The sequence below is a fragment of the Babylonia areolata genome, chromosome 19, assembly GCF_041734735.1.
Source record: "Babylonia areolata isolate BAREFJ2019XMU chromosome 19, ASM4173473v1, whole genome shotgun sequence".
NCBI lineage: Eukaryota > Metazoa > Mollusca > Gastropoda > Neogastropoda > Buccinidae > Babylonia > Babylonia areolata.
Window position 1 is genome coordinate 15,095,003 of NC_134894.1, and position 17,500 is coordinate 15,112,502.

Consider the following 17,500-nt stretch of genomic DNA (forward strand, 5'->3'; position numbering starts at 1 on the left):
GGGTGGAACTGCATGGCCCACTGTTTCTCCGAAATAGGGTTTCTCGGATTTAAAATGATTTTTAACCTTTGAACCTAAAAAAGGTCTTCTTGGAGTGTGTGCTGGTAAGCTTCCTTCTTGATTATTTTGTTGCACATGGTGTCGTCTGCAAATAATCTGGCTTTAGATTTGATGGTATTTGGGAGGTCATTGATGTAGAGAAGGAAGAGACAAGGGCCGAGGACCGAGCCCTGGGGAACACCCGAGTTGATTGGAATGTGTTCTGAGGTGGCTCCCTCCACCACATCTGCTTGCTGCCTTTCCACAAGAAAGCTTTTGATCCACGTGTTGAGCTGACCTCTAATTCCATAGCGCTCCAATTTATGGACAAGTAAGGCGTGGCTGACCTAATTATAATAACGACGCTAATCAAGGCCAAGGTGATTTTATTCATCGCGTCAAAAGGAGTGCCTGAGACGTTGACTATGTCGAATGTCCTTTCGTTAAACACGGCAGGAAACCGAAGTTCCGCACCTGGGCCAGCTTAACGCGTGTGACGAGTGCCGGATAAAAAGACCGAGAGGTGTGCAGAGTCAATATTACTGGTGTGACCTCTTGTCTGGTTTCTGTCACAGTGTCTTCTGTTCACACTCCTATGCGGTTCGATATGGGCAAAAAGGTAAACGGGTTTTTTTTTTTCTTTTTAAATTTTTTTTGTTGTTTTGTTGTTTTTGGAGGGAGTGGGGGAAGGGGGTGGGGGTGGGGGTTTGACGATGATTTGGATTGGACATATATCTTTCTTTATTATCCGTAATCTTTCCTCAGGAAACATGTACACATAAACACCATAGCAACATGTGCACACATAAACACCATAGCAACAAGCTAACAGCTTATAGACAATGTTTTTAAAAAAGGGTGATTTCCTCTCTCTCTCTCTCTCTCTCTCTCTCTCTCTCTCTCTCTCTCTCTCTGTGTGTGTGTGTGTGTGTGTGTGTGTGTGTGTGTGTGTGTGTGTGTAAGCAATTTGTCTTGTCTTCTCTCTGTGTCTCTTCAATTGCAAAATATGTATCCGAGGCAACAAATATACGGAAGACGTCCATCATCGGTCCAAATACTCATCAATCAATCAAAAATTAGTATGGGTTCTACGAGGGGAAAAAGCATTGATAAAAAGGAAGGGTTACATATGGACGGTCAATCTCGACAATGTAATTATAATTTTTTTTATGATGTGTTCGTATTGATATGATGGGTTTTGATGTTCAGGCATAAATAATCATTTAATTATTCATATGTACGTTAGTGGGTATTTGTACTGATATGATGTGTGTCGATGTGACATACAAAAATATTTATTATATGACTTATATGTTTTCTGTGTATTGTCCAAACCGTGGAGATGAACGACTTTTAAGAAAAAGGCACATTATCCCCTGGACATGTACTTTAAGCTAATGACAAAGTGCCAAGGAGTCGATGATTTCTTATTACTTTATTTTGTTTCAGTTCTGTTTTCCTTTCTGTTCCATTTTATCTGTTTTGCACCATTTTGTTCTGATAAGTACCCACTATATCACTAGAGCTTTACAGCTAATGACATTAAACATTTCAGTGTTCAGTGTCTCTGTCTCTGTCTGTCCCTCTCTCTCTCTCTCTCTCTCTCTCTCTCTCTCTCTCTCTCTCTCTCTGTGAATCTGAACCAGTATCAGAATCAGATTCATATTCATTTGTCATAAAAACCACAAATTAATGGCTATTCTATGCTAACATGTTCTTCAGTAGATCAGACGCGGTTCATGCTTGTATTATTTAGTAAAATCATTGTAAAGAGTATACATGGATTTTTGTTTTTCATGTATCTGCTTTCCCCAACAGCTGATGAGTCAGTACGACTCTGGGTGCAAATGTTAATCTGTCAACAATTTGTGTTCCCTGCTTTGGCCTTTTTATTTTTTTAATTATATTATTTAATTTATTTATTATTTTTATTATTATTTTTTTAATTCCTTTATTTAATTTTCCTTCTATTTAATTTTTTTCATTTATTTATTTATTTTTTCAATTGATTATTTATTTATGTATTTATTTTCTTTTTTTCTCAAGGCCTGACTAAGCGCGTTGGGTTACGCTGCTGGTCAGGCATCTGCTTGGCAGATGTGGTATAGCGTATATGGATTTGACCGAACGCAGTGACGCCTCCTTGAGCTACTGATACTGATACTGGTTTGGCCATACATGATTGAAACCAAGCAGGGCAAGAACAGAGCTGACAAAATAAGGCCACTGGTTGTCTGAAGTGCTTTGGCTGTCTTTCATTTCTTTTAAAAACTGTTTTATATATGACGTATTATGTGGCTATGTTGCATGTGTACAGAATGAGATATATGACATATAATTTACATGCATACAGGGAATCATCCCAACTCACCTTATACCGGTATGTTCGTTGCTATATTGTTTATACACCCAAACAATCGTTTAAAGAATCTCATGTTAAGATTTTCATGATAGAATGTCGTAGTTAAGCACTTTTCTTAAAACTCGTCTCGTGAAATTGGAGCGTTAATGTCTCTTCATTTTACGCCACAGGCAAACCACGACTATGCTCCATGTGACGTGATACGACTTATCAGATGATCTAACAATTCAAGCATGGTTTTATACGTTTATGTTCTTGCTTGTAAATGAACGCCTACGGGAATGAGTCACTTTTGTCGCTTGTTTAGTAAGACGATCATGGGCTAATTAAAAACTTCTACTTTTGTGGAGAATTAACCCAAGATATTCATATTGATCGGCTGTGTTTATGATATTTTTTCCCGTCCTGGTAAAGTGTGGAAGCACAGGATCATGTTTGGAAAATATAACTACTTTTGTTTTGTCCCTGTTTACTTTTAATCGCCACTGTTTGCAATGGTCAGTTAGTCTGTTCAGTCGAGTCGATTGAGGCAAAAATCAACAAGTACACTCGCAAATGGCTAGTGTCCCACCTGGTCTCACTGACGTGGCACTCTACTGTCGCCAAGCGTGTCAGTCTCAAAATAGCCTGTCTTAGTGTCAAGTCTATTGATTTTTTTTAAATTGTCCTTTGTATCCAAACTCAGTTCTGTCCAAAGTTTGAGTTTGGAAGTATCAACCATGCCTTTGAGTGAAAGTGATAAGGTTACCATTGAAATCTGTTTCAAGGAGAAAGGCTGGGGTGGAAGAAGGATCGTAAAGGAATTTCCAGGCAAGGGGTAGAGTCATGTCACTGTAAACAGACTTATCGCTAAAATACACACTACATGGTCAATAGCCCGTAAACTTGGCAGTGGGAGACCCAAGACTGCATGTTCGGAGGAGAACAAGGACCGTGTTGAGGAACTGATTCAATCCCAGGAGGAGAACTCAGAGACCCACAAATCTCTTAGAGAAGTTGCAAGCCATTTACAAGTGAGCAAGTCTTCTGTGCAAAGAATGGCGAAAGAACTGGAGCTGAAGCCCTTCAAGAGGACACGGGTATCAAGGAGGGACCAAAATGTTAGAGGAAAAAGAAAAACTCGCTGCCGTAACTTTAATGACCGCTACTCGGCCACTGATGTGAAAAGGATCATTTTCACAGACGAGAAAGAGTTTACGTTAGAGATTGCTAAAAATCGCCAAAACGATCACATTTATGCGAAACGGAAACGAGAAATTCAGCCATCTCGCCTCTATCATGAGACTTCCAAATTTTCAAAAAAGATCATGGTTTCAGCTGGAAAAACAAACATTCATTTTATTGACACTGATAGAGCCAAGGTGAAAGCTACATTCAGTTATTGGATAACAATCTTCTCCCGGATTGTAGGCGTCTTTATCCTAGAAACAATTACGTGTTTCAGCAAGATGGGGCTCCTTCACAAACAAGTAGGGCAACTCAGGCCCATCTGGAGGAGGCTACACCAGAATTCATCAAGAAGGATGAATGGCCTCCACAAAGTCCTGACTGTAACCCAATGGATTATGTCATAATATATGGGGCTCTCTGAAGGAGAAAGTTTACCGGGGAGTGAGAGGCAAATTAGCCGAGCAGGCGTTAAAAGACAGGATAATTATGTCATGGGAGGAGATATCGGTGGAAGAAATACGTAAAAGCATTTCTGCTTGGAAGAAACTGCTTCGTTTAGTCGTGGAGGAAGATGGAGGCCACATTGAGCATAAACTGAAATAAGTGAGTTTTCCTCTGATACTGGATTTTTTGACATGCTGTTTTGAATTTGACAATACTCGCATAATTTGCGTCCGAACTTTTAGATATTTTGCACAACTTTTTGCTGATACCCTAATGTTACTGTGTGAAAATCTTCAATGAATTTGGTTTCTCTATCACTGAGAAAATATTCACTTTTGGGGGGACACCCGAGATACATGATCTTCATGATACTAACGAAAGGCCCTCTTATTCCTTTTTTTGTGATTTTAATAGTAAACCATCATGCCTGACAGTATTAAAGACTTTTTAGAAGTCAGTGAAACAACTGTATAATTTTTCATGTTTTTGCCTTTGTTATCAATAGCTCTTTTGAAGATAAAGGTCTGATCTGACGTTCTGGAGATTCTGCAAAATCCGAGTTGGTCTTTGGTGAAAAGCTCATTTTGTTTAAGATAATTTTAAGTTCTACTGTTTATAATCTGGTATAAAGTATGCGGGTGTGTTGCTTTTTGTTATCCCTCTGTGGCTATGAGGATTACAAGACTGGTTTTCATCATTTCATTTATAGTCCCGTCTTTTCCACACACACACACACACACACACACACACACCACAAAACGCACACCCAAACTATGTCCATATCTTTGTATAGGAAAACATTTCTATGGTGTTTGTTGTTCTTGCTATCCAGCAACAACACAACGGAAAACACAACACGGCAGCAGCAGAACAAGAGGAAGCAGAGAAGAACGCTGATGCCAGTAAGGAACTACTACCAGTGACCGATGGTGATGGTCAAGTGGACAGCACAGATAGTTCTGACCAGCAGAGTGGGGAGGAGGATGGACCCTTGCGATACACCATCACCCAGACACCCCCCATTCCCGTCTGTGTCTTCGTGGCTTTACAGGTAATGCTGCCCTTGGAAACGTGGAGGAGTAGGGTGTGTGTGTGTGTGTGTGTGTGTGTGTGTGTGTGTGTGTGTGTGTGTGTGTGTGTGTGTGCGTGCGTGCGTGTATGTATGTAAGTGGGGGGTCGAGGTGGATGGTTGTGTGTATGGAGGGGAAGGGGGTGGATGGCTGTGTGTGTGTGTGTGTGTGTGTGTGTGTGTGTGTGTGTGTGTGTGTGTGTGTGTGTGTGTGTGTGTGTGTGTGCGCGTGTGGATTGTTGATGGCTGTATCTGCGTGTGTTTGTGTTTGTACAAATTGTGTATGTATGAGTGTGTGTGTTCGAGTGTGTGGCTATGTGTTAGTGTGTGTGTGTTAGTGTATGTATGTATGTATATATATATATATATATATATATATATATATATATATATATATATATGTGTGTGTGTGTGTGTGTGTGTGTGTGTGTGAGTGTGTGTGTGTGATTGAGTTATTGAGGATGGGTTATTTTCTTCTTCTTCTTGTTCTTTTTTCTACTTTTGATCTTGTTCTTCATCTCCTTCTTCCCCTTCATGTTCTTCTTCTCCGCTTTCTTTCCTTTTTTGACTCACTTGTGTAAACAAAGTGAGTCTATGTTTTAACCCGGTGTTCGGTTGTGTGTGTGTGTGTGTGTGTGTGTGTGTGTGTGTGTGTGTGTGTGTGTGTGTGTCCGTGGTAAACTTTAACATTGACATTTTCTCTGCAAATACTTTGTCAGTTGACACCAAATTCAGCATAAAAATAGGAAAAATTCAGTTCTTTCCAGTCATCTTGTTTAAAACAATTTTGTGCCCATTCCTCTGGGATGGGCACAAAAAAATAAAAAATGAAACCTAATTATATGCAAACTGCATTTACTGTTATATTTATATTTTTTGTATTCTCTAAACTTGGCACTTTGATCTGATATTCTGACGCAACAACAAGAGCAGTCATTATTATCATGTTTTGTTCAAACAGGAACTTCTTTTGCTAAGCATGGAAGTTTTATTTATTTTGCAAACGTTTTGATGCAGTGGTAAAAAAAGGGAAATTACTCTGTAATTAATACTAGGGGACTTAATTTGCTTTAAACTGATCTTTCTCATCTTAAACTTTACATTTTGAAATTATGCTCAATACATAAAAAGCTTGTGTGTTTTACTCTCAGTGTACAGGGCTTTCACTATGTTCATTTGCCCAAGTGGTCTTTTTCGGAAAATACTAAAATCAATACGACTAGTGGACTTTACAGATCTGTTGGCTGAGCCCTGAAGGTCATGGGCAAAAATCAGTTGCGTACACATATTTATACACATTCAAAGCGCGTGCTCATATTCTTCGCGAACGCGAACGACGCCATTTTGTTTCAAGTTGTTGACCTGCCCGTTCAATCCTATATTCAATGGACAATACACGATAACATGTGATGGAAAGTTGGAGAAGGAGACAGTTAAATATTTATTCAGAGAAAGATTTGTGAACGCCTCATCACTTACTGGATTATACCCCAAACTGCCATAAAAATATCCACAGAATCAGTCGGAATTCACAGTTAAAAATTGTTAACCATGCGAGTTAATATCCTTGAACTGATCACGATGAAACGAAAAAAATTCCAGTCGACTTTTCTGAAAATGAAGTCCTTTGCACTTCTTACGACGTTTAGAAGTACTTGTACTTGGCTCTACATGTTATTAGTTTAACAAAATACTAAATTTTCATATCAACTTTAAAACTATAAAACTAGAATGAACATAAAAGAGAAATTGAATCGACCGTGTCGTACTACATTCCCGGCGGGTGTAACTAAATCTAGATCTAGTGAAAACGGCTAAATGTTGCAGTGTGATAGCGGAGATAGTTATTAAAAAGAATTTTTCTTATTGCCCTTAAAGATTTTTTGAATGCCCAAGATATACCAGAATAATATGATTTAAACAGCGTTCTCACTGCGAATACCGCAATTGATTTATCACCCTTTAAAAAAGTATGTTCAAATGTTAAATTTTAGAACCTCAGTTAACGAGCCATGATAGTGTAATGGATTAGGCAGTTTCTTCTCACCGGAACACGCGGGGTTCGAATCTGGTTAGGACTTCTTTTTCTTTTTTTTTAAACGTGAAACTTTATAATAACAAATACAGAACACATTTTGACGATTAGTTGGGTTTTTTTTTAAAGTGTATCACAAGTGAGTCTTGAAGGCCTTGCCTCTCTTGTTTTATTTATTGCACACGCATACTCTTCGCACGCATACAAACATATTCAGACCCTCACACAAACGTATAGGAATGAATGTATATCCACACAATACTATACTATGCAATACAGTATACAACATGACATTGCATTTTTTGTTTTTAATATGACGTGACGTAGCAACACAATTCACAAACTATCATAGCCATTGGTCACAATCATTTTTACGTGTTTTGTAACCATTTCTCAGCACCACTACCACCACCACCCACTCCTGTCATATACTAACGAACGAAAATTTGATACTGATTTTAAACATCAACCTGCGATTTTTCATTCTTTCCTTTAATTACTGTCTGAAATTTAAAAGTAATCGTTACAGTAATTTCTTTCCAGAAGAAATTTCCAAACTCAGATTCAGATGTGAAACTTGTTTATTTCGATGGTTGTTAAGTTCCACTGTTGGATTCTAAGGATTTTTTTAAAAATTATTATTTTATTATTCCAATTGCATCCAGTATCAGAAACCTAAACCAATGATTAATTTCTTTTATCCACCCCCCACCTCCATCCCCCACCCTCTTCGTGTTCTGCGCCCACTGCCTACGGACAGCACGTGCTGGTCAGCCTGACGTCAGCGCTGACCATGTCCACTGTGATTGCGGACAGTCTGTGTGTGGACGCCAGCCATTCGATTCGTGCCCAGCTGTTTGCCAGCACGCTGTTCATGAGTGGTGTGTGCACCGTGATGCAGACTTCGATTGGTGTGAGGTACTGTGATTTGTTGTGTGGTGTTCCGTGGTGTGGTGTGGTGTGTCATGGTGTGGCGTGGTGTGGTGTGGTGTGTCATGGTGTGGCGTGGTGTGGTGTGGTGTGGTGTGTCATGGTATGGTGTGGTGTGGTGTGGTGTGGTGTGTACACCGTGATGCAGACTTTGATTAGAGTCAGGTAATGTGATTTGTTGTGTAGTGAGTAGTGTGTGGTGTGGTGTGGTGTGGTGTGTCATGGTGTCGTGTGGTGTGTCATTGTGTGGTGTGGTGTGGTGTGTCACGGTGTGGTGTGGTGTGGTGTGGTGTGTCATTGTGTGGTGTGGTGTGTCATGGTGTGGTGTGGTGTGGTGTGGTGTTTGTTGTGTAGTGAGTCGTGTGTGCTGTTCCGTGGTGTGGTGTGGTGTGTCGTGGTGTGTCGTGGTGTGGTGTGGTGTGGTGTGTCACGGTGTGGTGTGGTGTGGTGTGGTGTGTCACGGTGTGGTGTGGTGTGGTGTGTCACGGTGTGGTGTGTCACGGTGTGGTGTGGTGTGGTGCGGTGTGTCATTGTGTGGTGTGGTGTGGTGTGTCACGTTGTGGTGTGGTGTGTCATTGTGTGTCACGGTGTGGTGTGGTGTGTCATGGTGTGGTGTGTCATTGTGTGTCATTGTGTGGTGTGGTGTGTCATGGTGTGGTGTGGTGTGGTGTAGTGTGTCATTGTGTGGTGTGGTGTGGTGTGTCATTGTGTGGTGTGGTGCTGTTTGTGCACCGTGGTGCAGACTTTGATCTGTGTCAGGTACTGTGATTTGTTGTGTAGTGAGTCGTGTGTGCTGTTCCGTGGTGTGGTGTGGTGTGTCGTGGTGTGGTGTGGTGTGGTGTGTCACGGTGTGGTGTGGTGTGGTGTGGTGTGTCACGGTGTGGTGTGGTGTGGTGTGGTGTGGTGTGTCACGGTGTGGTGTGTCACGGTGTGGTGTGGTGTGGTGCGGTGTGTCATTGTGTGGTGTGGTGTGTCACGTTGTGGTGTGGTGTGTCATTGTGTGTCACGGTGTGGTGTGGTGTGTCATGGTGTGGTGTGGTGTGGTGTGTCATGGTGTGTCACGGTTTTGGTGTGGTGTGTCATGGTGTGGTGTGGTGTGGTGTGTCACGGTGTGGTGTGGTGTGTCACGGTGTGGTGTGTCACGGTGTGGTGTGGTGTGGTGCGGTGTGTCATGGTGTGGTGTGGTGTGGTGTGTCACGTTGTGGTGTGGTGTGTCATTGTGTGTCACGGTGTGGTGTGGTGTGTCATGGTGTGGTGTGGTGTGTCATGGTGTGTCACGGTGTGGTGTGGTGTGTCATGGTGTGTCACGGTGTGGTGTAGTGTGTCATTGTGTGGTGTGGTGTGTCATTGTGTGTCACGGTGTGGTGTGGTGTGTCATTGTGTGGTGTGGTGTGGTGTGGTGTGTCACGGTGTGGTGTGGTGTGGTGTGTCATTGTGTGGTGTGGTGTAGTGTGTCATTGTGTGGTGTGGTGTAGTGTGTCATTGTGTGGTGTGGTGTGTCATTGTGTGGTGTGGTGTGTCATTGTGTGGTGTGGTGTGTCATTGTGTGGTGTGGTGCTGTTTGTGCACCGTGGTGCAGACTTTGATCTGTGTCAGGTACTGTGATTTGTTGTGTAGTGTGGTGTGGTGTGGTGTGGTGTGGTGTGGTGTGTCGTGGTGTGGCGTGGTGTGGTGTGGTGTGGTGTGGTGTGGTGTGGTGTGGTGTGTCGTGGTGTGGTGTGGTGTGTTGTGTTGTGGTGTGGTGTGGTGAGGTGTGAGCACCGTGACGCAGACTTTGATTGATGTCAGGGAATGTGATTTGTTGTGTGGTGTTCCGTGGTGTGGTGTGGTGTGGTGTGTTGTGGTGTGGTGTGGTTTGTTGTGTGTCATGATGTGGTGTGTTTTTTTGTGGTGCGGTGTGTCATGCTGTGGTGTGGTGTGGTGTGTCATGGTGTGGTGTGTCGTGGTGTGGTGTGTCATGGTGTGGTGTGGTGTGGTGTGTCATGGTGTGGTGTGGTGTGGTGTGGTGTGTCATGGTGTGGTGTGGTGTGTCATGGTGTGGTGTGGTGTGGTGTGTCATGGTGTGTTGTGGTGTGGTGTGGTATGGTGTGGCATGGTGTGTCATGGTGTGGTGTGGTGTGTCATGGTGTGGTGTGTCATGGTGTGGTGTGGTGTGTCATGGTGTGGTGTGGTGTCTCATGGTGTGGTGTGGTGTGGTGTGGTGTCTCATGGTGTGGTGTGGTGTGGTGCGGTTTGTGCTTCGTTTTGCAGACTTTGATCGGTGTGAGGTAATGTGATTTGTTGTGTAGTCTTGTTGTTTGTCTAAGGTAAACAATGTGGGTTTTTGTGTGTGTTGAATTTACTTATTTCAAGGGGAGAGTACACATATTTCCGCAAACCATCATGTTTTTGTCTGTGCGTTTTAAACGGTGCGTATGTGCGCGCGCGCGTGTGTGTGTGTGTGTGTGTGTGTGTGTGTGTGTTTGTGTGTCTTCGTGTGTCTGTATGTGTGTGAGTGTGTGTATGTGTGTGTTTGTCTGTCTGTGTATGTGTCTGCGAGTACGCGCATGTGTGTGTGTGTGTGTGTGTGTGTGTGTGTGTGTGTGTGTGTGTGCACAGACTGCCCGTGTTCCAAGGACCGTCCTCCTCCTTCCTGGTACCACTGGTGGGAATGTCCACACTGCCCGGCTGGCGATGTACTGACCACTCGGCCAACGCCACCCTCACGCCACGTGCGTTTGTGGTTCCTCTTTGTCTCTGTCTCTCCAGTTGGTGCCCACTTTAACTCTGTGCTGTGCTGTGCTGTGCTGTGCTGTGTCGTGTCGTGTCGTGTCGTGTCCTGTCGTGCTGCATGGTGGTTAGGCGTTGGACTTTCTGATCCAGTGTTCACCAGTGGTCAGGGTTCGAGGCCCCGTTTCGGCATGGTGTTATGCCCCTGGGAAAGGCGCTGATTTCACTCTCATTTTCCTCACACCACCCAGTTGTGAACTGGTACCTGACTTTAGTTAGTTAGTTACTTAGTGGAAGGTTAACACAGCGGAAGGAGAGGACTGGGCCCCGCCTTCCTATGCCGAGCCCTGGACACAGTGGGTGTGAATTCACTGCCTTCCTATGCCGAGCCCTGGACACAGTGGGTGTGAATTCACTGCCTCGATGGCCGTAAAAGCCTATCGGACCTTTCAATCTTCATCTTCATTGCATTGTACTGTATTGTGTTGTATTGTATTGCATTGTATAGTATTGTATTGTATTGTATAGTATTGTATTGTATTGTACTAGACTTGGATATATTGGATTGTGTTGGATTGTATTGGATTGGGTTGGATTACGTCTACTCATAGCAACATTTCTGAAACAAATGTGAAATTGGGGCTGCTGTCCCCGATAGAAGCGAGTCGCTACAGTTTAGGGCCAACTTTTTTTTTCTATGCAGAAGTATTTTGTTTTACTGTCAAAATGGATTTTTTTTCATGAAAAAATTGCCAGGATCATCCCTTTTGTTGCCATATGCCCCTTTTACGTAGTCTAAGTGCATGTGGCAAACAGAACCTCGGTTTATCGTCTCACCCGAAGGACTAGCGCCCATGCCGTCGGTCAACAAACGAATTGCTGACTGACTGACTGACTGAGTGACTGAGTGAGTGAGTGAGTGACTGACTGACTGACTGACTGAATGAATGAATGAATGAACAGACAGACTTTTTAAAGAATGAATAAACAAACAGAAAATGAAGATGAAATAAATAAATGAAAAAAATAAAAAATGAAAAAAAGAAACAAATAAATGAATGAATGAAATGCATGAATCGGTCAATAAGTCAATCAATAAATCAGTTAATGTATGAGTATGCAAATACGTACATTGAAAATCAATCGGCTGATTGCAGAAGATAACTTCGACATGCTAAACACGACTTCGGCCAACCCAACAACGAGTTTATCCTACACAATGGACGAAAAACTACAGCAGGTGAGTACATGCAGAGAGTCGGTGATGATAATCAGACCATTTATTTAATTATCTTATTTCTATTTCAAGTTTTGATTTCTGGTTATCACCATCATGAAGAAATAGTCTTCTCCGGTTCTAAATTTGCGTCGTGGGAAAGTCGATAGATTTAGGCGCACAGTAAACGTACAAAGATGCACATGTGAACCTGCTCGAAAGGGAAATCGTTCCTTTCTGTTTAATTAAATGGCTTCATGAGAAATGCCTTCTCTATACGTGTACGTGCCTGTGTTACTGTTTCCAGGAAGGTCTGTGGTTAAGAGTTTCGAATTCAGAATGTTGGTAGTGTACCCCTACACCTCTTCCCACCCCCTTATCTTTTTCAGCCCAGATGCCATTAACCTTAGATCTCATGCGATTCCCGGGTCATGACCCTGTCCTTATTTTCTGTGCGTGATGGGGGGTGGATTGGAGAGGGAATTGGGGTGGGTGGTGGGTGGGTATTAGGGGTTTGGGTGAGAGGTGTACCCTGTTTTAACTCTCTCCATACGAACGGCGAAAGAGACGACGTTAACAGCGTTTCACCCCAATTACCATCATCAAAATATTGCAAGGGGAAGGCTCTTATACTGAAGAGGTGAATGTTGACAAAGAATACTACAATTCTGACGACGGAAGCTAAAGGTGGGTCATTCAGACACCCACTGGACATCCGAAGGGTCTGTGTAGAGGAGAAGAGAGGACTGGCCGTACTGAGTGAGTTAATGTAATATTTCAGACTTATCTAATTTATTACGGACTAAATATTGTCATCATTTTAAGTACATTCATTTTAAACGAAGTTACAATTAAGCATGCAAGTTTAGGCCGTGAAACCTTCCATGCATGAAAGTGTGTCATTTTTGGTCAGTGGGAATGTTGACATTTTTTACTTTGTTTTTAACATTCATTATCATTTGTTTCTCTTGTGGTATTGACAATTTCTCTCTTTTACGGTTGTTTAACTGTACTTCTACTTGTTTCAAGTATTCATCTTTGATTCCTTCTCTTCCATCTGTCCAGTTTCCTTGCCCAACTATGTGCATGTGCACGTGCTTACCGTACTTTCTTCCGGATGAATGGATGGTGTGTGATGATAATTATGATGTGATATTGTGTGGTGTGGTGTTGTGAGCTGTTGTGTGGTGTACAGTGGTGTTGCTTGATTTTATTATGGTATGTTGTGGAATTGTCCAGTTTGGTGTCGTCATCACCGCTATCGTTTATGTCATCGTCATAGTCATCGCTGTTGTCATCGTTATCGTCGCAGTCATTGTCGACACTATCGTTATTGTGATTCTTATCGTTATGGTTAATGTCATTCCTATCGACATCGTACCGTTATTTCTCTTGTCGTCATTATTGTTATCGTTATCATCATCCTCACCGTTCTAGTTATTGACATCGTTAAACGTCGTCGCCATTCTTATCGTCACTGTTATCGACGTCGTCATCACCATCGTTTTAGTCGGTTATCGTAATCGTCATAAGTATCGATATCGCTATAGTTATCGTTATCACCACCATCATAGTTATCGTTATCGTCATCTCTATAGTTATAGTTCTCTTTGGCGTCAGCGTTGTCATGGTTATCGTTTTCATTTTTGTTGGTGTTAGTGTTATAATCACCGTCATCTTTACAGTTATCGCCAGCGTCAGTTTAGTCACAGTTATTATTTTGGTTATCGTTAGTGTTATAATCACCGTCATTTTTATAGTTACAGTTATCGTTATTGTTAGGTAACGGTTATCGTTTTTCTTATCGTTAGCGTTAATGTTATAATCACCGTCATCTTCATAGTTATAGTTATCGTCAGTTTAGTCACGGTTATCGTTAGTGCTAGTGTTATCATCATCGTCATCTTTATAGTTATAGTTATCGTTATCGTCAGTTTAGTTAACGGTTATCGTCAGTTTTAGTCACGGTTATCATGTTTGTTATCATAAGTGTTATCATTATCGTCATCTTTATTGTTAAAGTTATCGTTATTGTCAGTTTAGTCTCGGTTGTCATTTTCGTTATCGTTAGTGTTAAGTGTTGTCATCATCGTCATCTTTATAGTCATCGTCAGTTTAGTCACGGTTATCATTTTCGTTAGTGTAAGTTTTATCATTATCGTCATCTTTACTGCTAAAGTTATCGTTATCGTCAGTTTAGTGAACGGTTATCATTTTCATCATTGTTACTATTAATGTTAGTGTTAGTGTTATCACCACCATCATCTTTATAGTTTTAGTTATCGTCAATTTGGTCGCCGTTATCATTTTCGTGATCGTTAGGGTTAGTTTGTGTTATCATTATCGTCATCTTTATTGTTAAATTTATTCATCGTTAATGTCAGTTTAATCATCTGTTATCGTTTTTCATATCGTTAGCGTCGGTTTTATCATTATCATTAATGTCATCTTTATCGTTAAAGTTGTCGTTGTTTAGTCACGGTTATCATTTTCGTTATCGTTAGTGTTATCACCATCGTCATCTTTATTGTTAAAGTTATTATTGATTTGTTTAACGGCTATCGTTTTCTTTATTGTCAGAGCTAGCGTTATCATTATCGTCATCTTTATCGTTAAAGTTATTGCCGGTGCAGTTAACGGTTATCGTTTTTGTTGTTGTTGTTGTTGTTGTTTTGTTTTTGTTTTTTATCTTTAGCATTTGTTTTATCGTCATCCTCATCTTTATCATCTTTATCCCCACCCCCACGCCCCCAGTTGTCGGGCAGTCTGATGATGGCCTCCGTGGTGGAAGTGTTGGTAGGGGGGCTGGGCCTCATCCGGCCCCTGATGAGGCTGATCGGGCCCCTCACCGTGGCCCCCACCATCAGCCTCATCGGCCTCTCCCTCTTCAAACTGCCCGTCGTCTACTCCAAGTACAACCCGGCCATCGCTCTCACGTGAGAAGGGAGAGGGTGGGGTGGGTGGCGGGGGTGTGGGGGGTTGGGGAGGAAGAGTGGTGAGAGGGGGGAGAGAGAGAGAGAGAGAGAGAGAGAGAGAGAGAGAGAGAAGGGGGAGGGAGGAGAGAGTCAGAGACAGAGGCAGAGACAGAGACAGAGAGGAAGTGGAACTGGTGACAGAGAGGGAAAGAGAAGGGGACGAGTGAGCGAGAGTGAGATCAGGAGAGGGAAAGAGATGGCGAGAGAGAGAGAGTGAGGGGGGTGGGGTGGGGGTGGCGGAGGATAGGAAGAAGGAGACAGAGGAGGGAGAGACAGACACAGAAAAAAGAGAGAATGAAGGGTCAGAAAAAGAGCAATGTTTCTGCCTTGTCTTTCTTAGTCCTTCTATTTCTGTCTTTGTCTCTGTCTCTCTTTCTTTATCCCTCTCTCTCTCTGTCTCTGTCTGTCTGTCTGTCTTTCTCTCTCTCTCTCTCTCTCTCTCTCTCTCTCTCTGTATCTCTGTGCCTGTCTCTCTGTCTCTGTTTCTGTTTCTCTGGGGGGGGTTTCTCTCTCTCTCTGTATCTCTGTCTGTCTCTCTCTCACTCTCTCTCCCTGTATCTCCGTGTCTGTCTGTCTCTGTTTCTCTGTCTGTCTGTCTCTCTCGCACTCCCTGTATCTCTCTCTCTCTCTCTCTCTCTCTCTGCCTCTTGTATTTCTGCCTTCTACTTCCCAGTTGGCTTGGTGATTGATTGACTGATTGACTGATTGATGTTTTTCAGGAGCACCATGTTGGTGGTCGTATTCTCACTCTACATGTCCAGATTCAGGTTGCCAATGCCAACCTGTTCCAAGGGAGGCAAGCGAGAGAGCATACGAGTGTTTCAATTGTTCCCGGTACTGTCCCTTTGACAGATTATGAAGATGAAACCGTTGAATTTGTGTGACGATGATGTGATTTATGATGTGTTGCAACCCCCCACCCCCCCACCACTCCCTCCCCTCCCCGCCTTTTTTTTTCTTCTCTCTCTCTCTCTCTCTCTCTCTCTCTCTCTCTCTCTCTCTCTCTGAACTTCAGATTTATAGCAGATAATTTTGTATGTAATTTTCTGACTGTTTTTAATTAAGAAAATCACAGAGGAAAAAAAAGCGAAACAAAATTCTTCTTCTGCAAGGTTTGCAAGAGAGAGAGAGCGAGCGAGTAAGAGAGAGAGAGAGAGAGAGAGAGAGAGAGAGAGAGAGAGAGAGAGTTATTTCCGAGAATAATAGATAAGCACTGGTGCGCTTTTCTTTTCATAGTCCCCGCCCTCAATAGAGTCTACACTTCACACTATTAAATTATAAAGGTTTTATCATATAAATATATACAGAAAAAAACAACAACAAAAAACAACAACTTGACACTCACATCAAAATATCATCAGAATAGTGTTGCTGGGCAGGAAAAAAACGAGAGAAGAAAAACATGCAAACGTTGGTTGTATGAGTATGAAACTGGTTTTGTGTGTAAAATTATAATCAAATTAATAGCAGACTAATGTGAATAACGTTGCATAATTATACCGATTGATTATCAGTAGAGATGTACATAGCTAAAATGGGAGAACGTCACTATTTACTACATTACTATTGCAAGGTAAACGTCGGGCTAGAGAGAGAGAGAGAGGGGGAGAGAGAGGGGGGGAAGAGAGAGAGAGAGAGAGAGAGAGAGAGAGAGGGGGGGGATTAAACATAGAGAGAGGAGGCAAACAAACTGTAAGAGGGGAGTGATATATATATATATATATATATATATATATATATATATATATATATATATATCTGTGTGTATGTAAGTATGTATGCATGTACACACACACACACACACACACACACACACACACACACATACACACACACATGTATATATATATATATATATATATAGAGAGAGAGAGAGAGAGAGAGAGAGAGAGAGATATGAAGAGAGAGAGAGAGAGAGAGAGAGAGAGAGAGAGAGAGAGAGAGAGAGAAGGTATGACATCGAAACATTGCACAGTGGGTGGGTTTGTTTTGTTTTTTATTGAGTGCTTTTTTTTCTTCTTCTTTTATTCTTTTAAGACAATTTATATCAAATTTTGCCCCCTCTCACCAAAGCAGACGCTGATCCTGCTGTGTGATGCTGCAGATCCTACTGGCCATGGCCGTGATGTGGGCGGTGAGCGGCATCCTGACAGTGGCCGGGGTCTTCCCTGACGACAAGGACCACGTGTTCTATCTGTCCAGGACCGACGCCCGCACAGACATCATCCACGGCACACCCTGGTTCTACGTCCCCTACCCAGGTCCTGCTTCTGCTTCCTTATGGTGGTGATGATGATGACGACGACGACGATGATGATGATGATGATTATGATAATGATTATGATGATGAAGAGAAGAAGAAGAAGAAGTGGAGGAAGGGTGGGGAGGGGAGGAGAAGAAGAAGAAGAAGAAGAGAAGAAGATGGAAGATGGATGATGATGATGATGATGATGATGATGATGATGATGATGATGATGAAGTGGAGGAGGAGGAGAAGAAGATGATGATGAAGAAGAAGAAGATGGATGATGGATGATGATGATCATGATCA

At 42.3% G+C, this 17,500-nt stretch overlaps 1 protein-coding gene across 1 annotated transcript in view; it reads left to right on the plus strand.

Moving 5' to 3' along the window:
• The first annotated feature begins 472 nt into the window (after positions 1–472).
• Positions 473–17,500, plus strand: part of LOC143293496 (solute carrier family 23 member 1-like) — a 25,360-nt gene continuing 8,332 nt past the window's right edge. The window contains exons 1-8 of the mRNA XM_076604394.1: positions 473–658; positions 4,848–5,066; positions 7,880–8,037; positions 10,648–10,760; positions 11,916–11,998; positions 14,729–14,910; positions 15,669–15,783; positions 17,054–17,210. Coding sequence (XP_076460509.1) covers positions 635–658; positions 4,848–5,066; positions 7,880–8,037; positions 10,648–10,760; positions 11,916–11,998; positions 14,729–14,910; positions 15,669–15,783; positions 17,054–17,210 — 1,051 coding nt within the window. The 5' untranslated portion in view covers positions 473–634. The remainder of the gene's footprint in view (positions 659–4,847; positions 5,067–7,879; positions 8,038–10,647; positions 10,761–11,915; positions 11,999–14,728; positions 14,911–15,668; positions 15,784–17,053; positions 17,211–17,500) is intronic.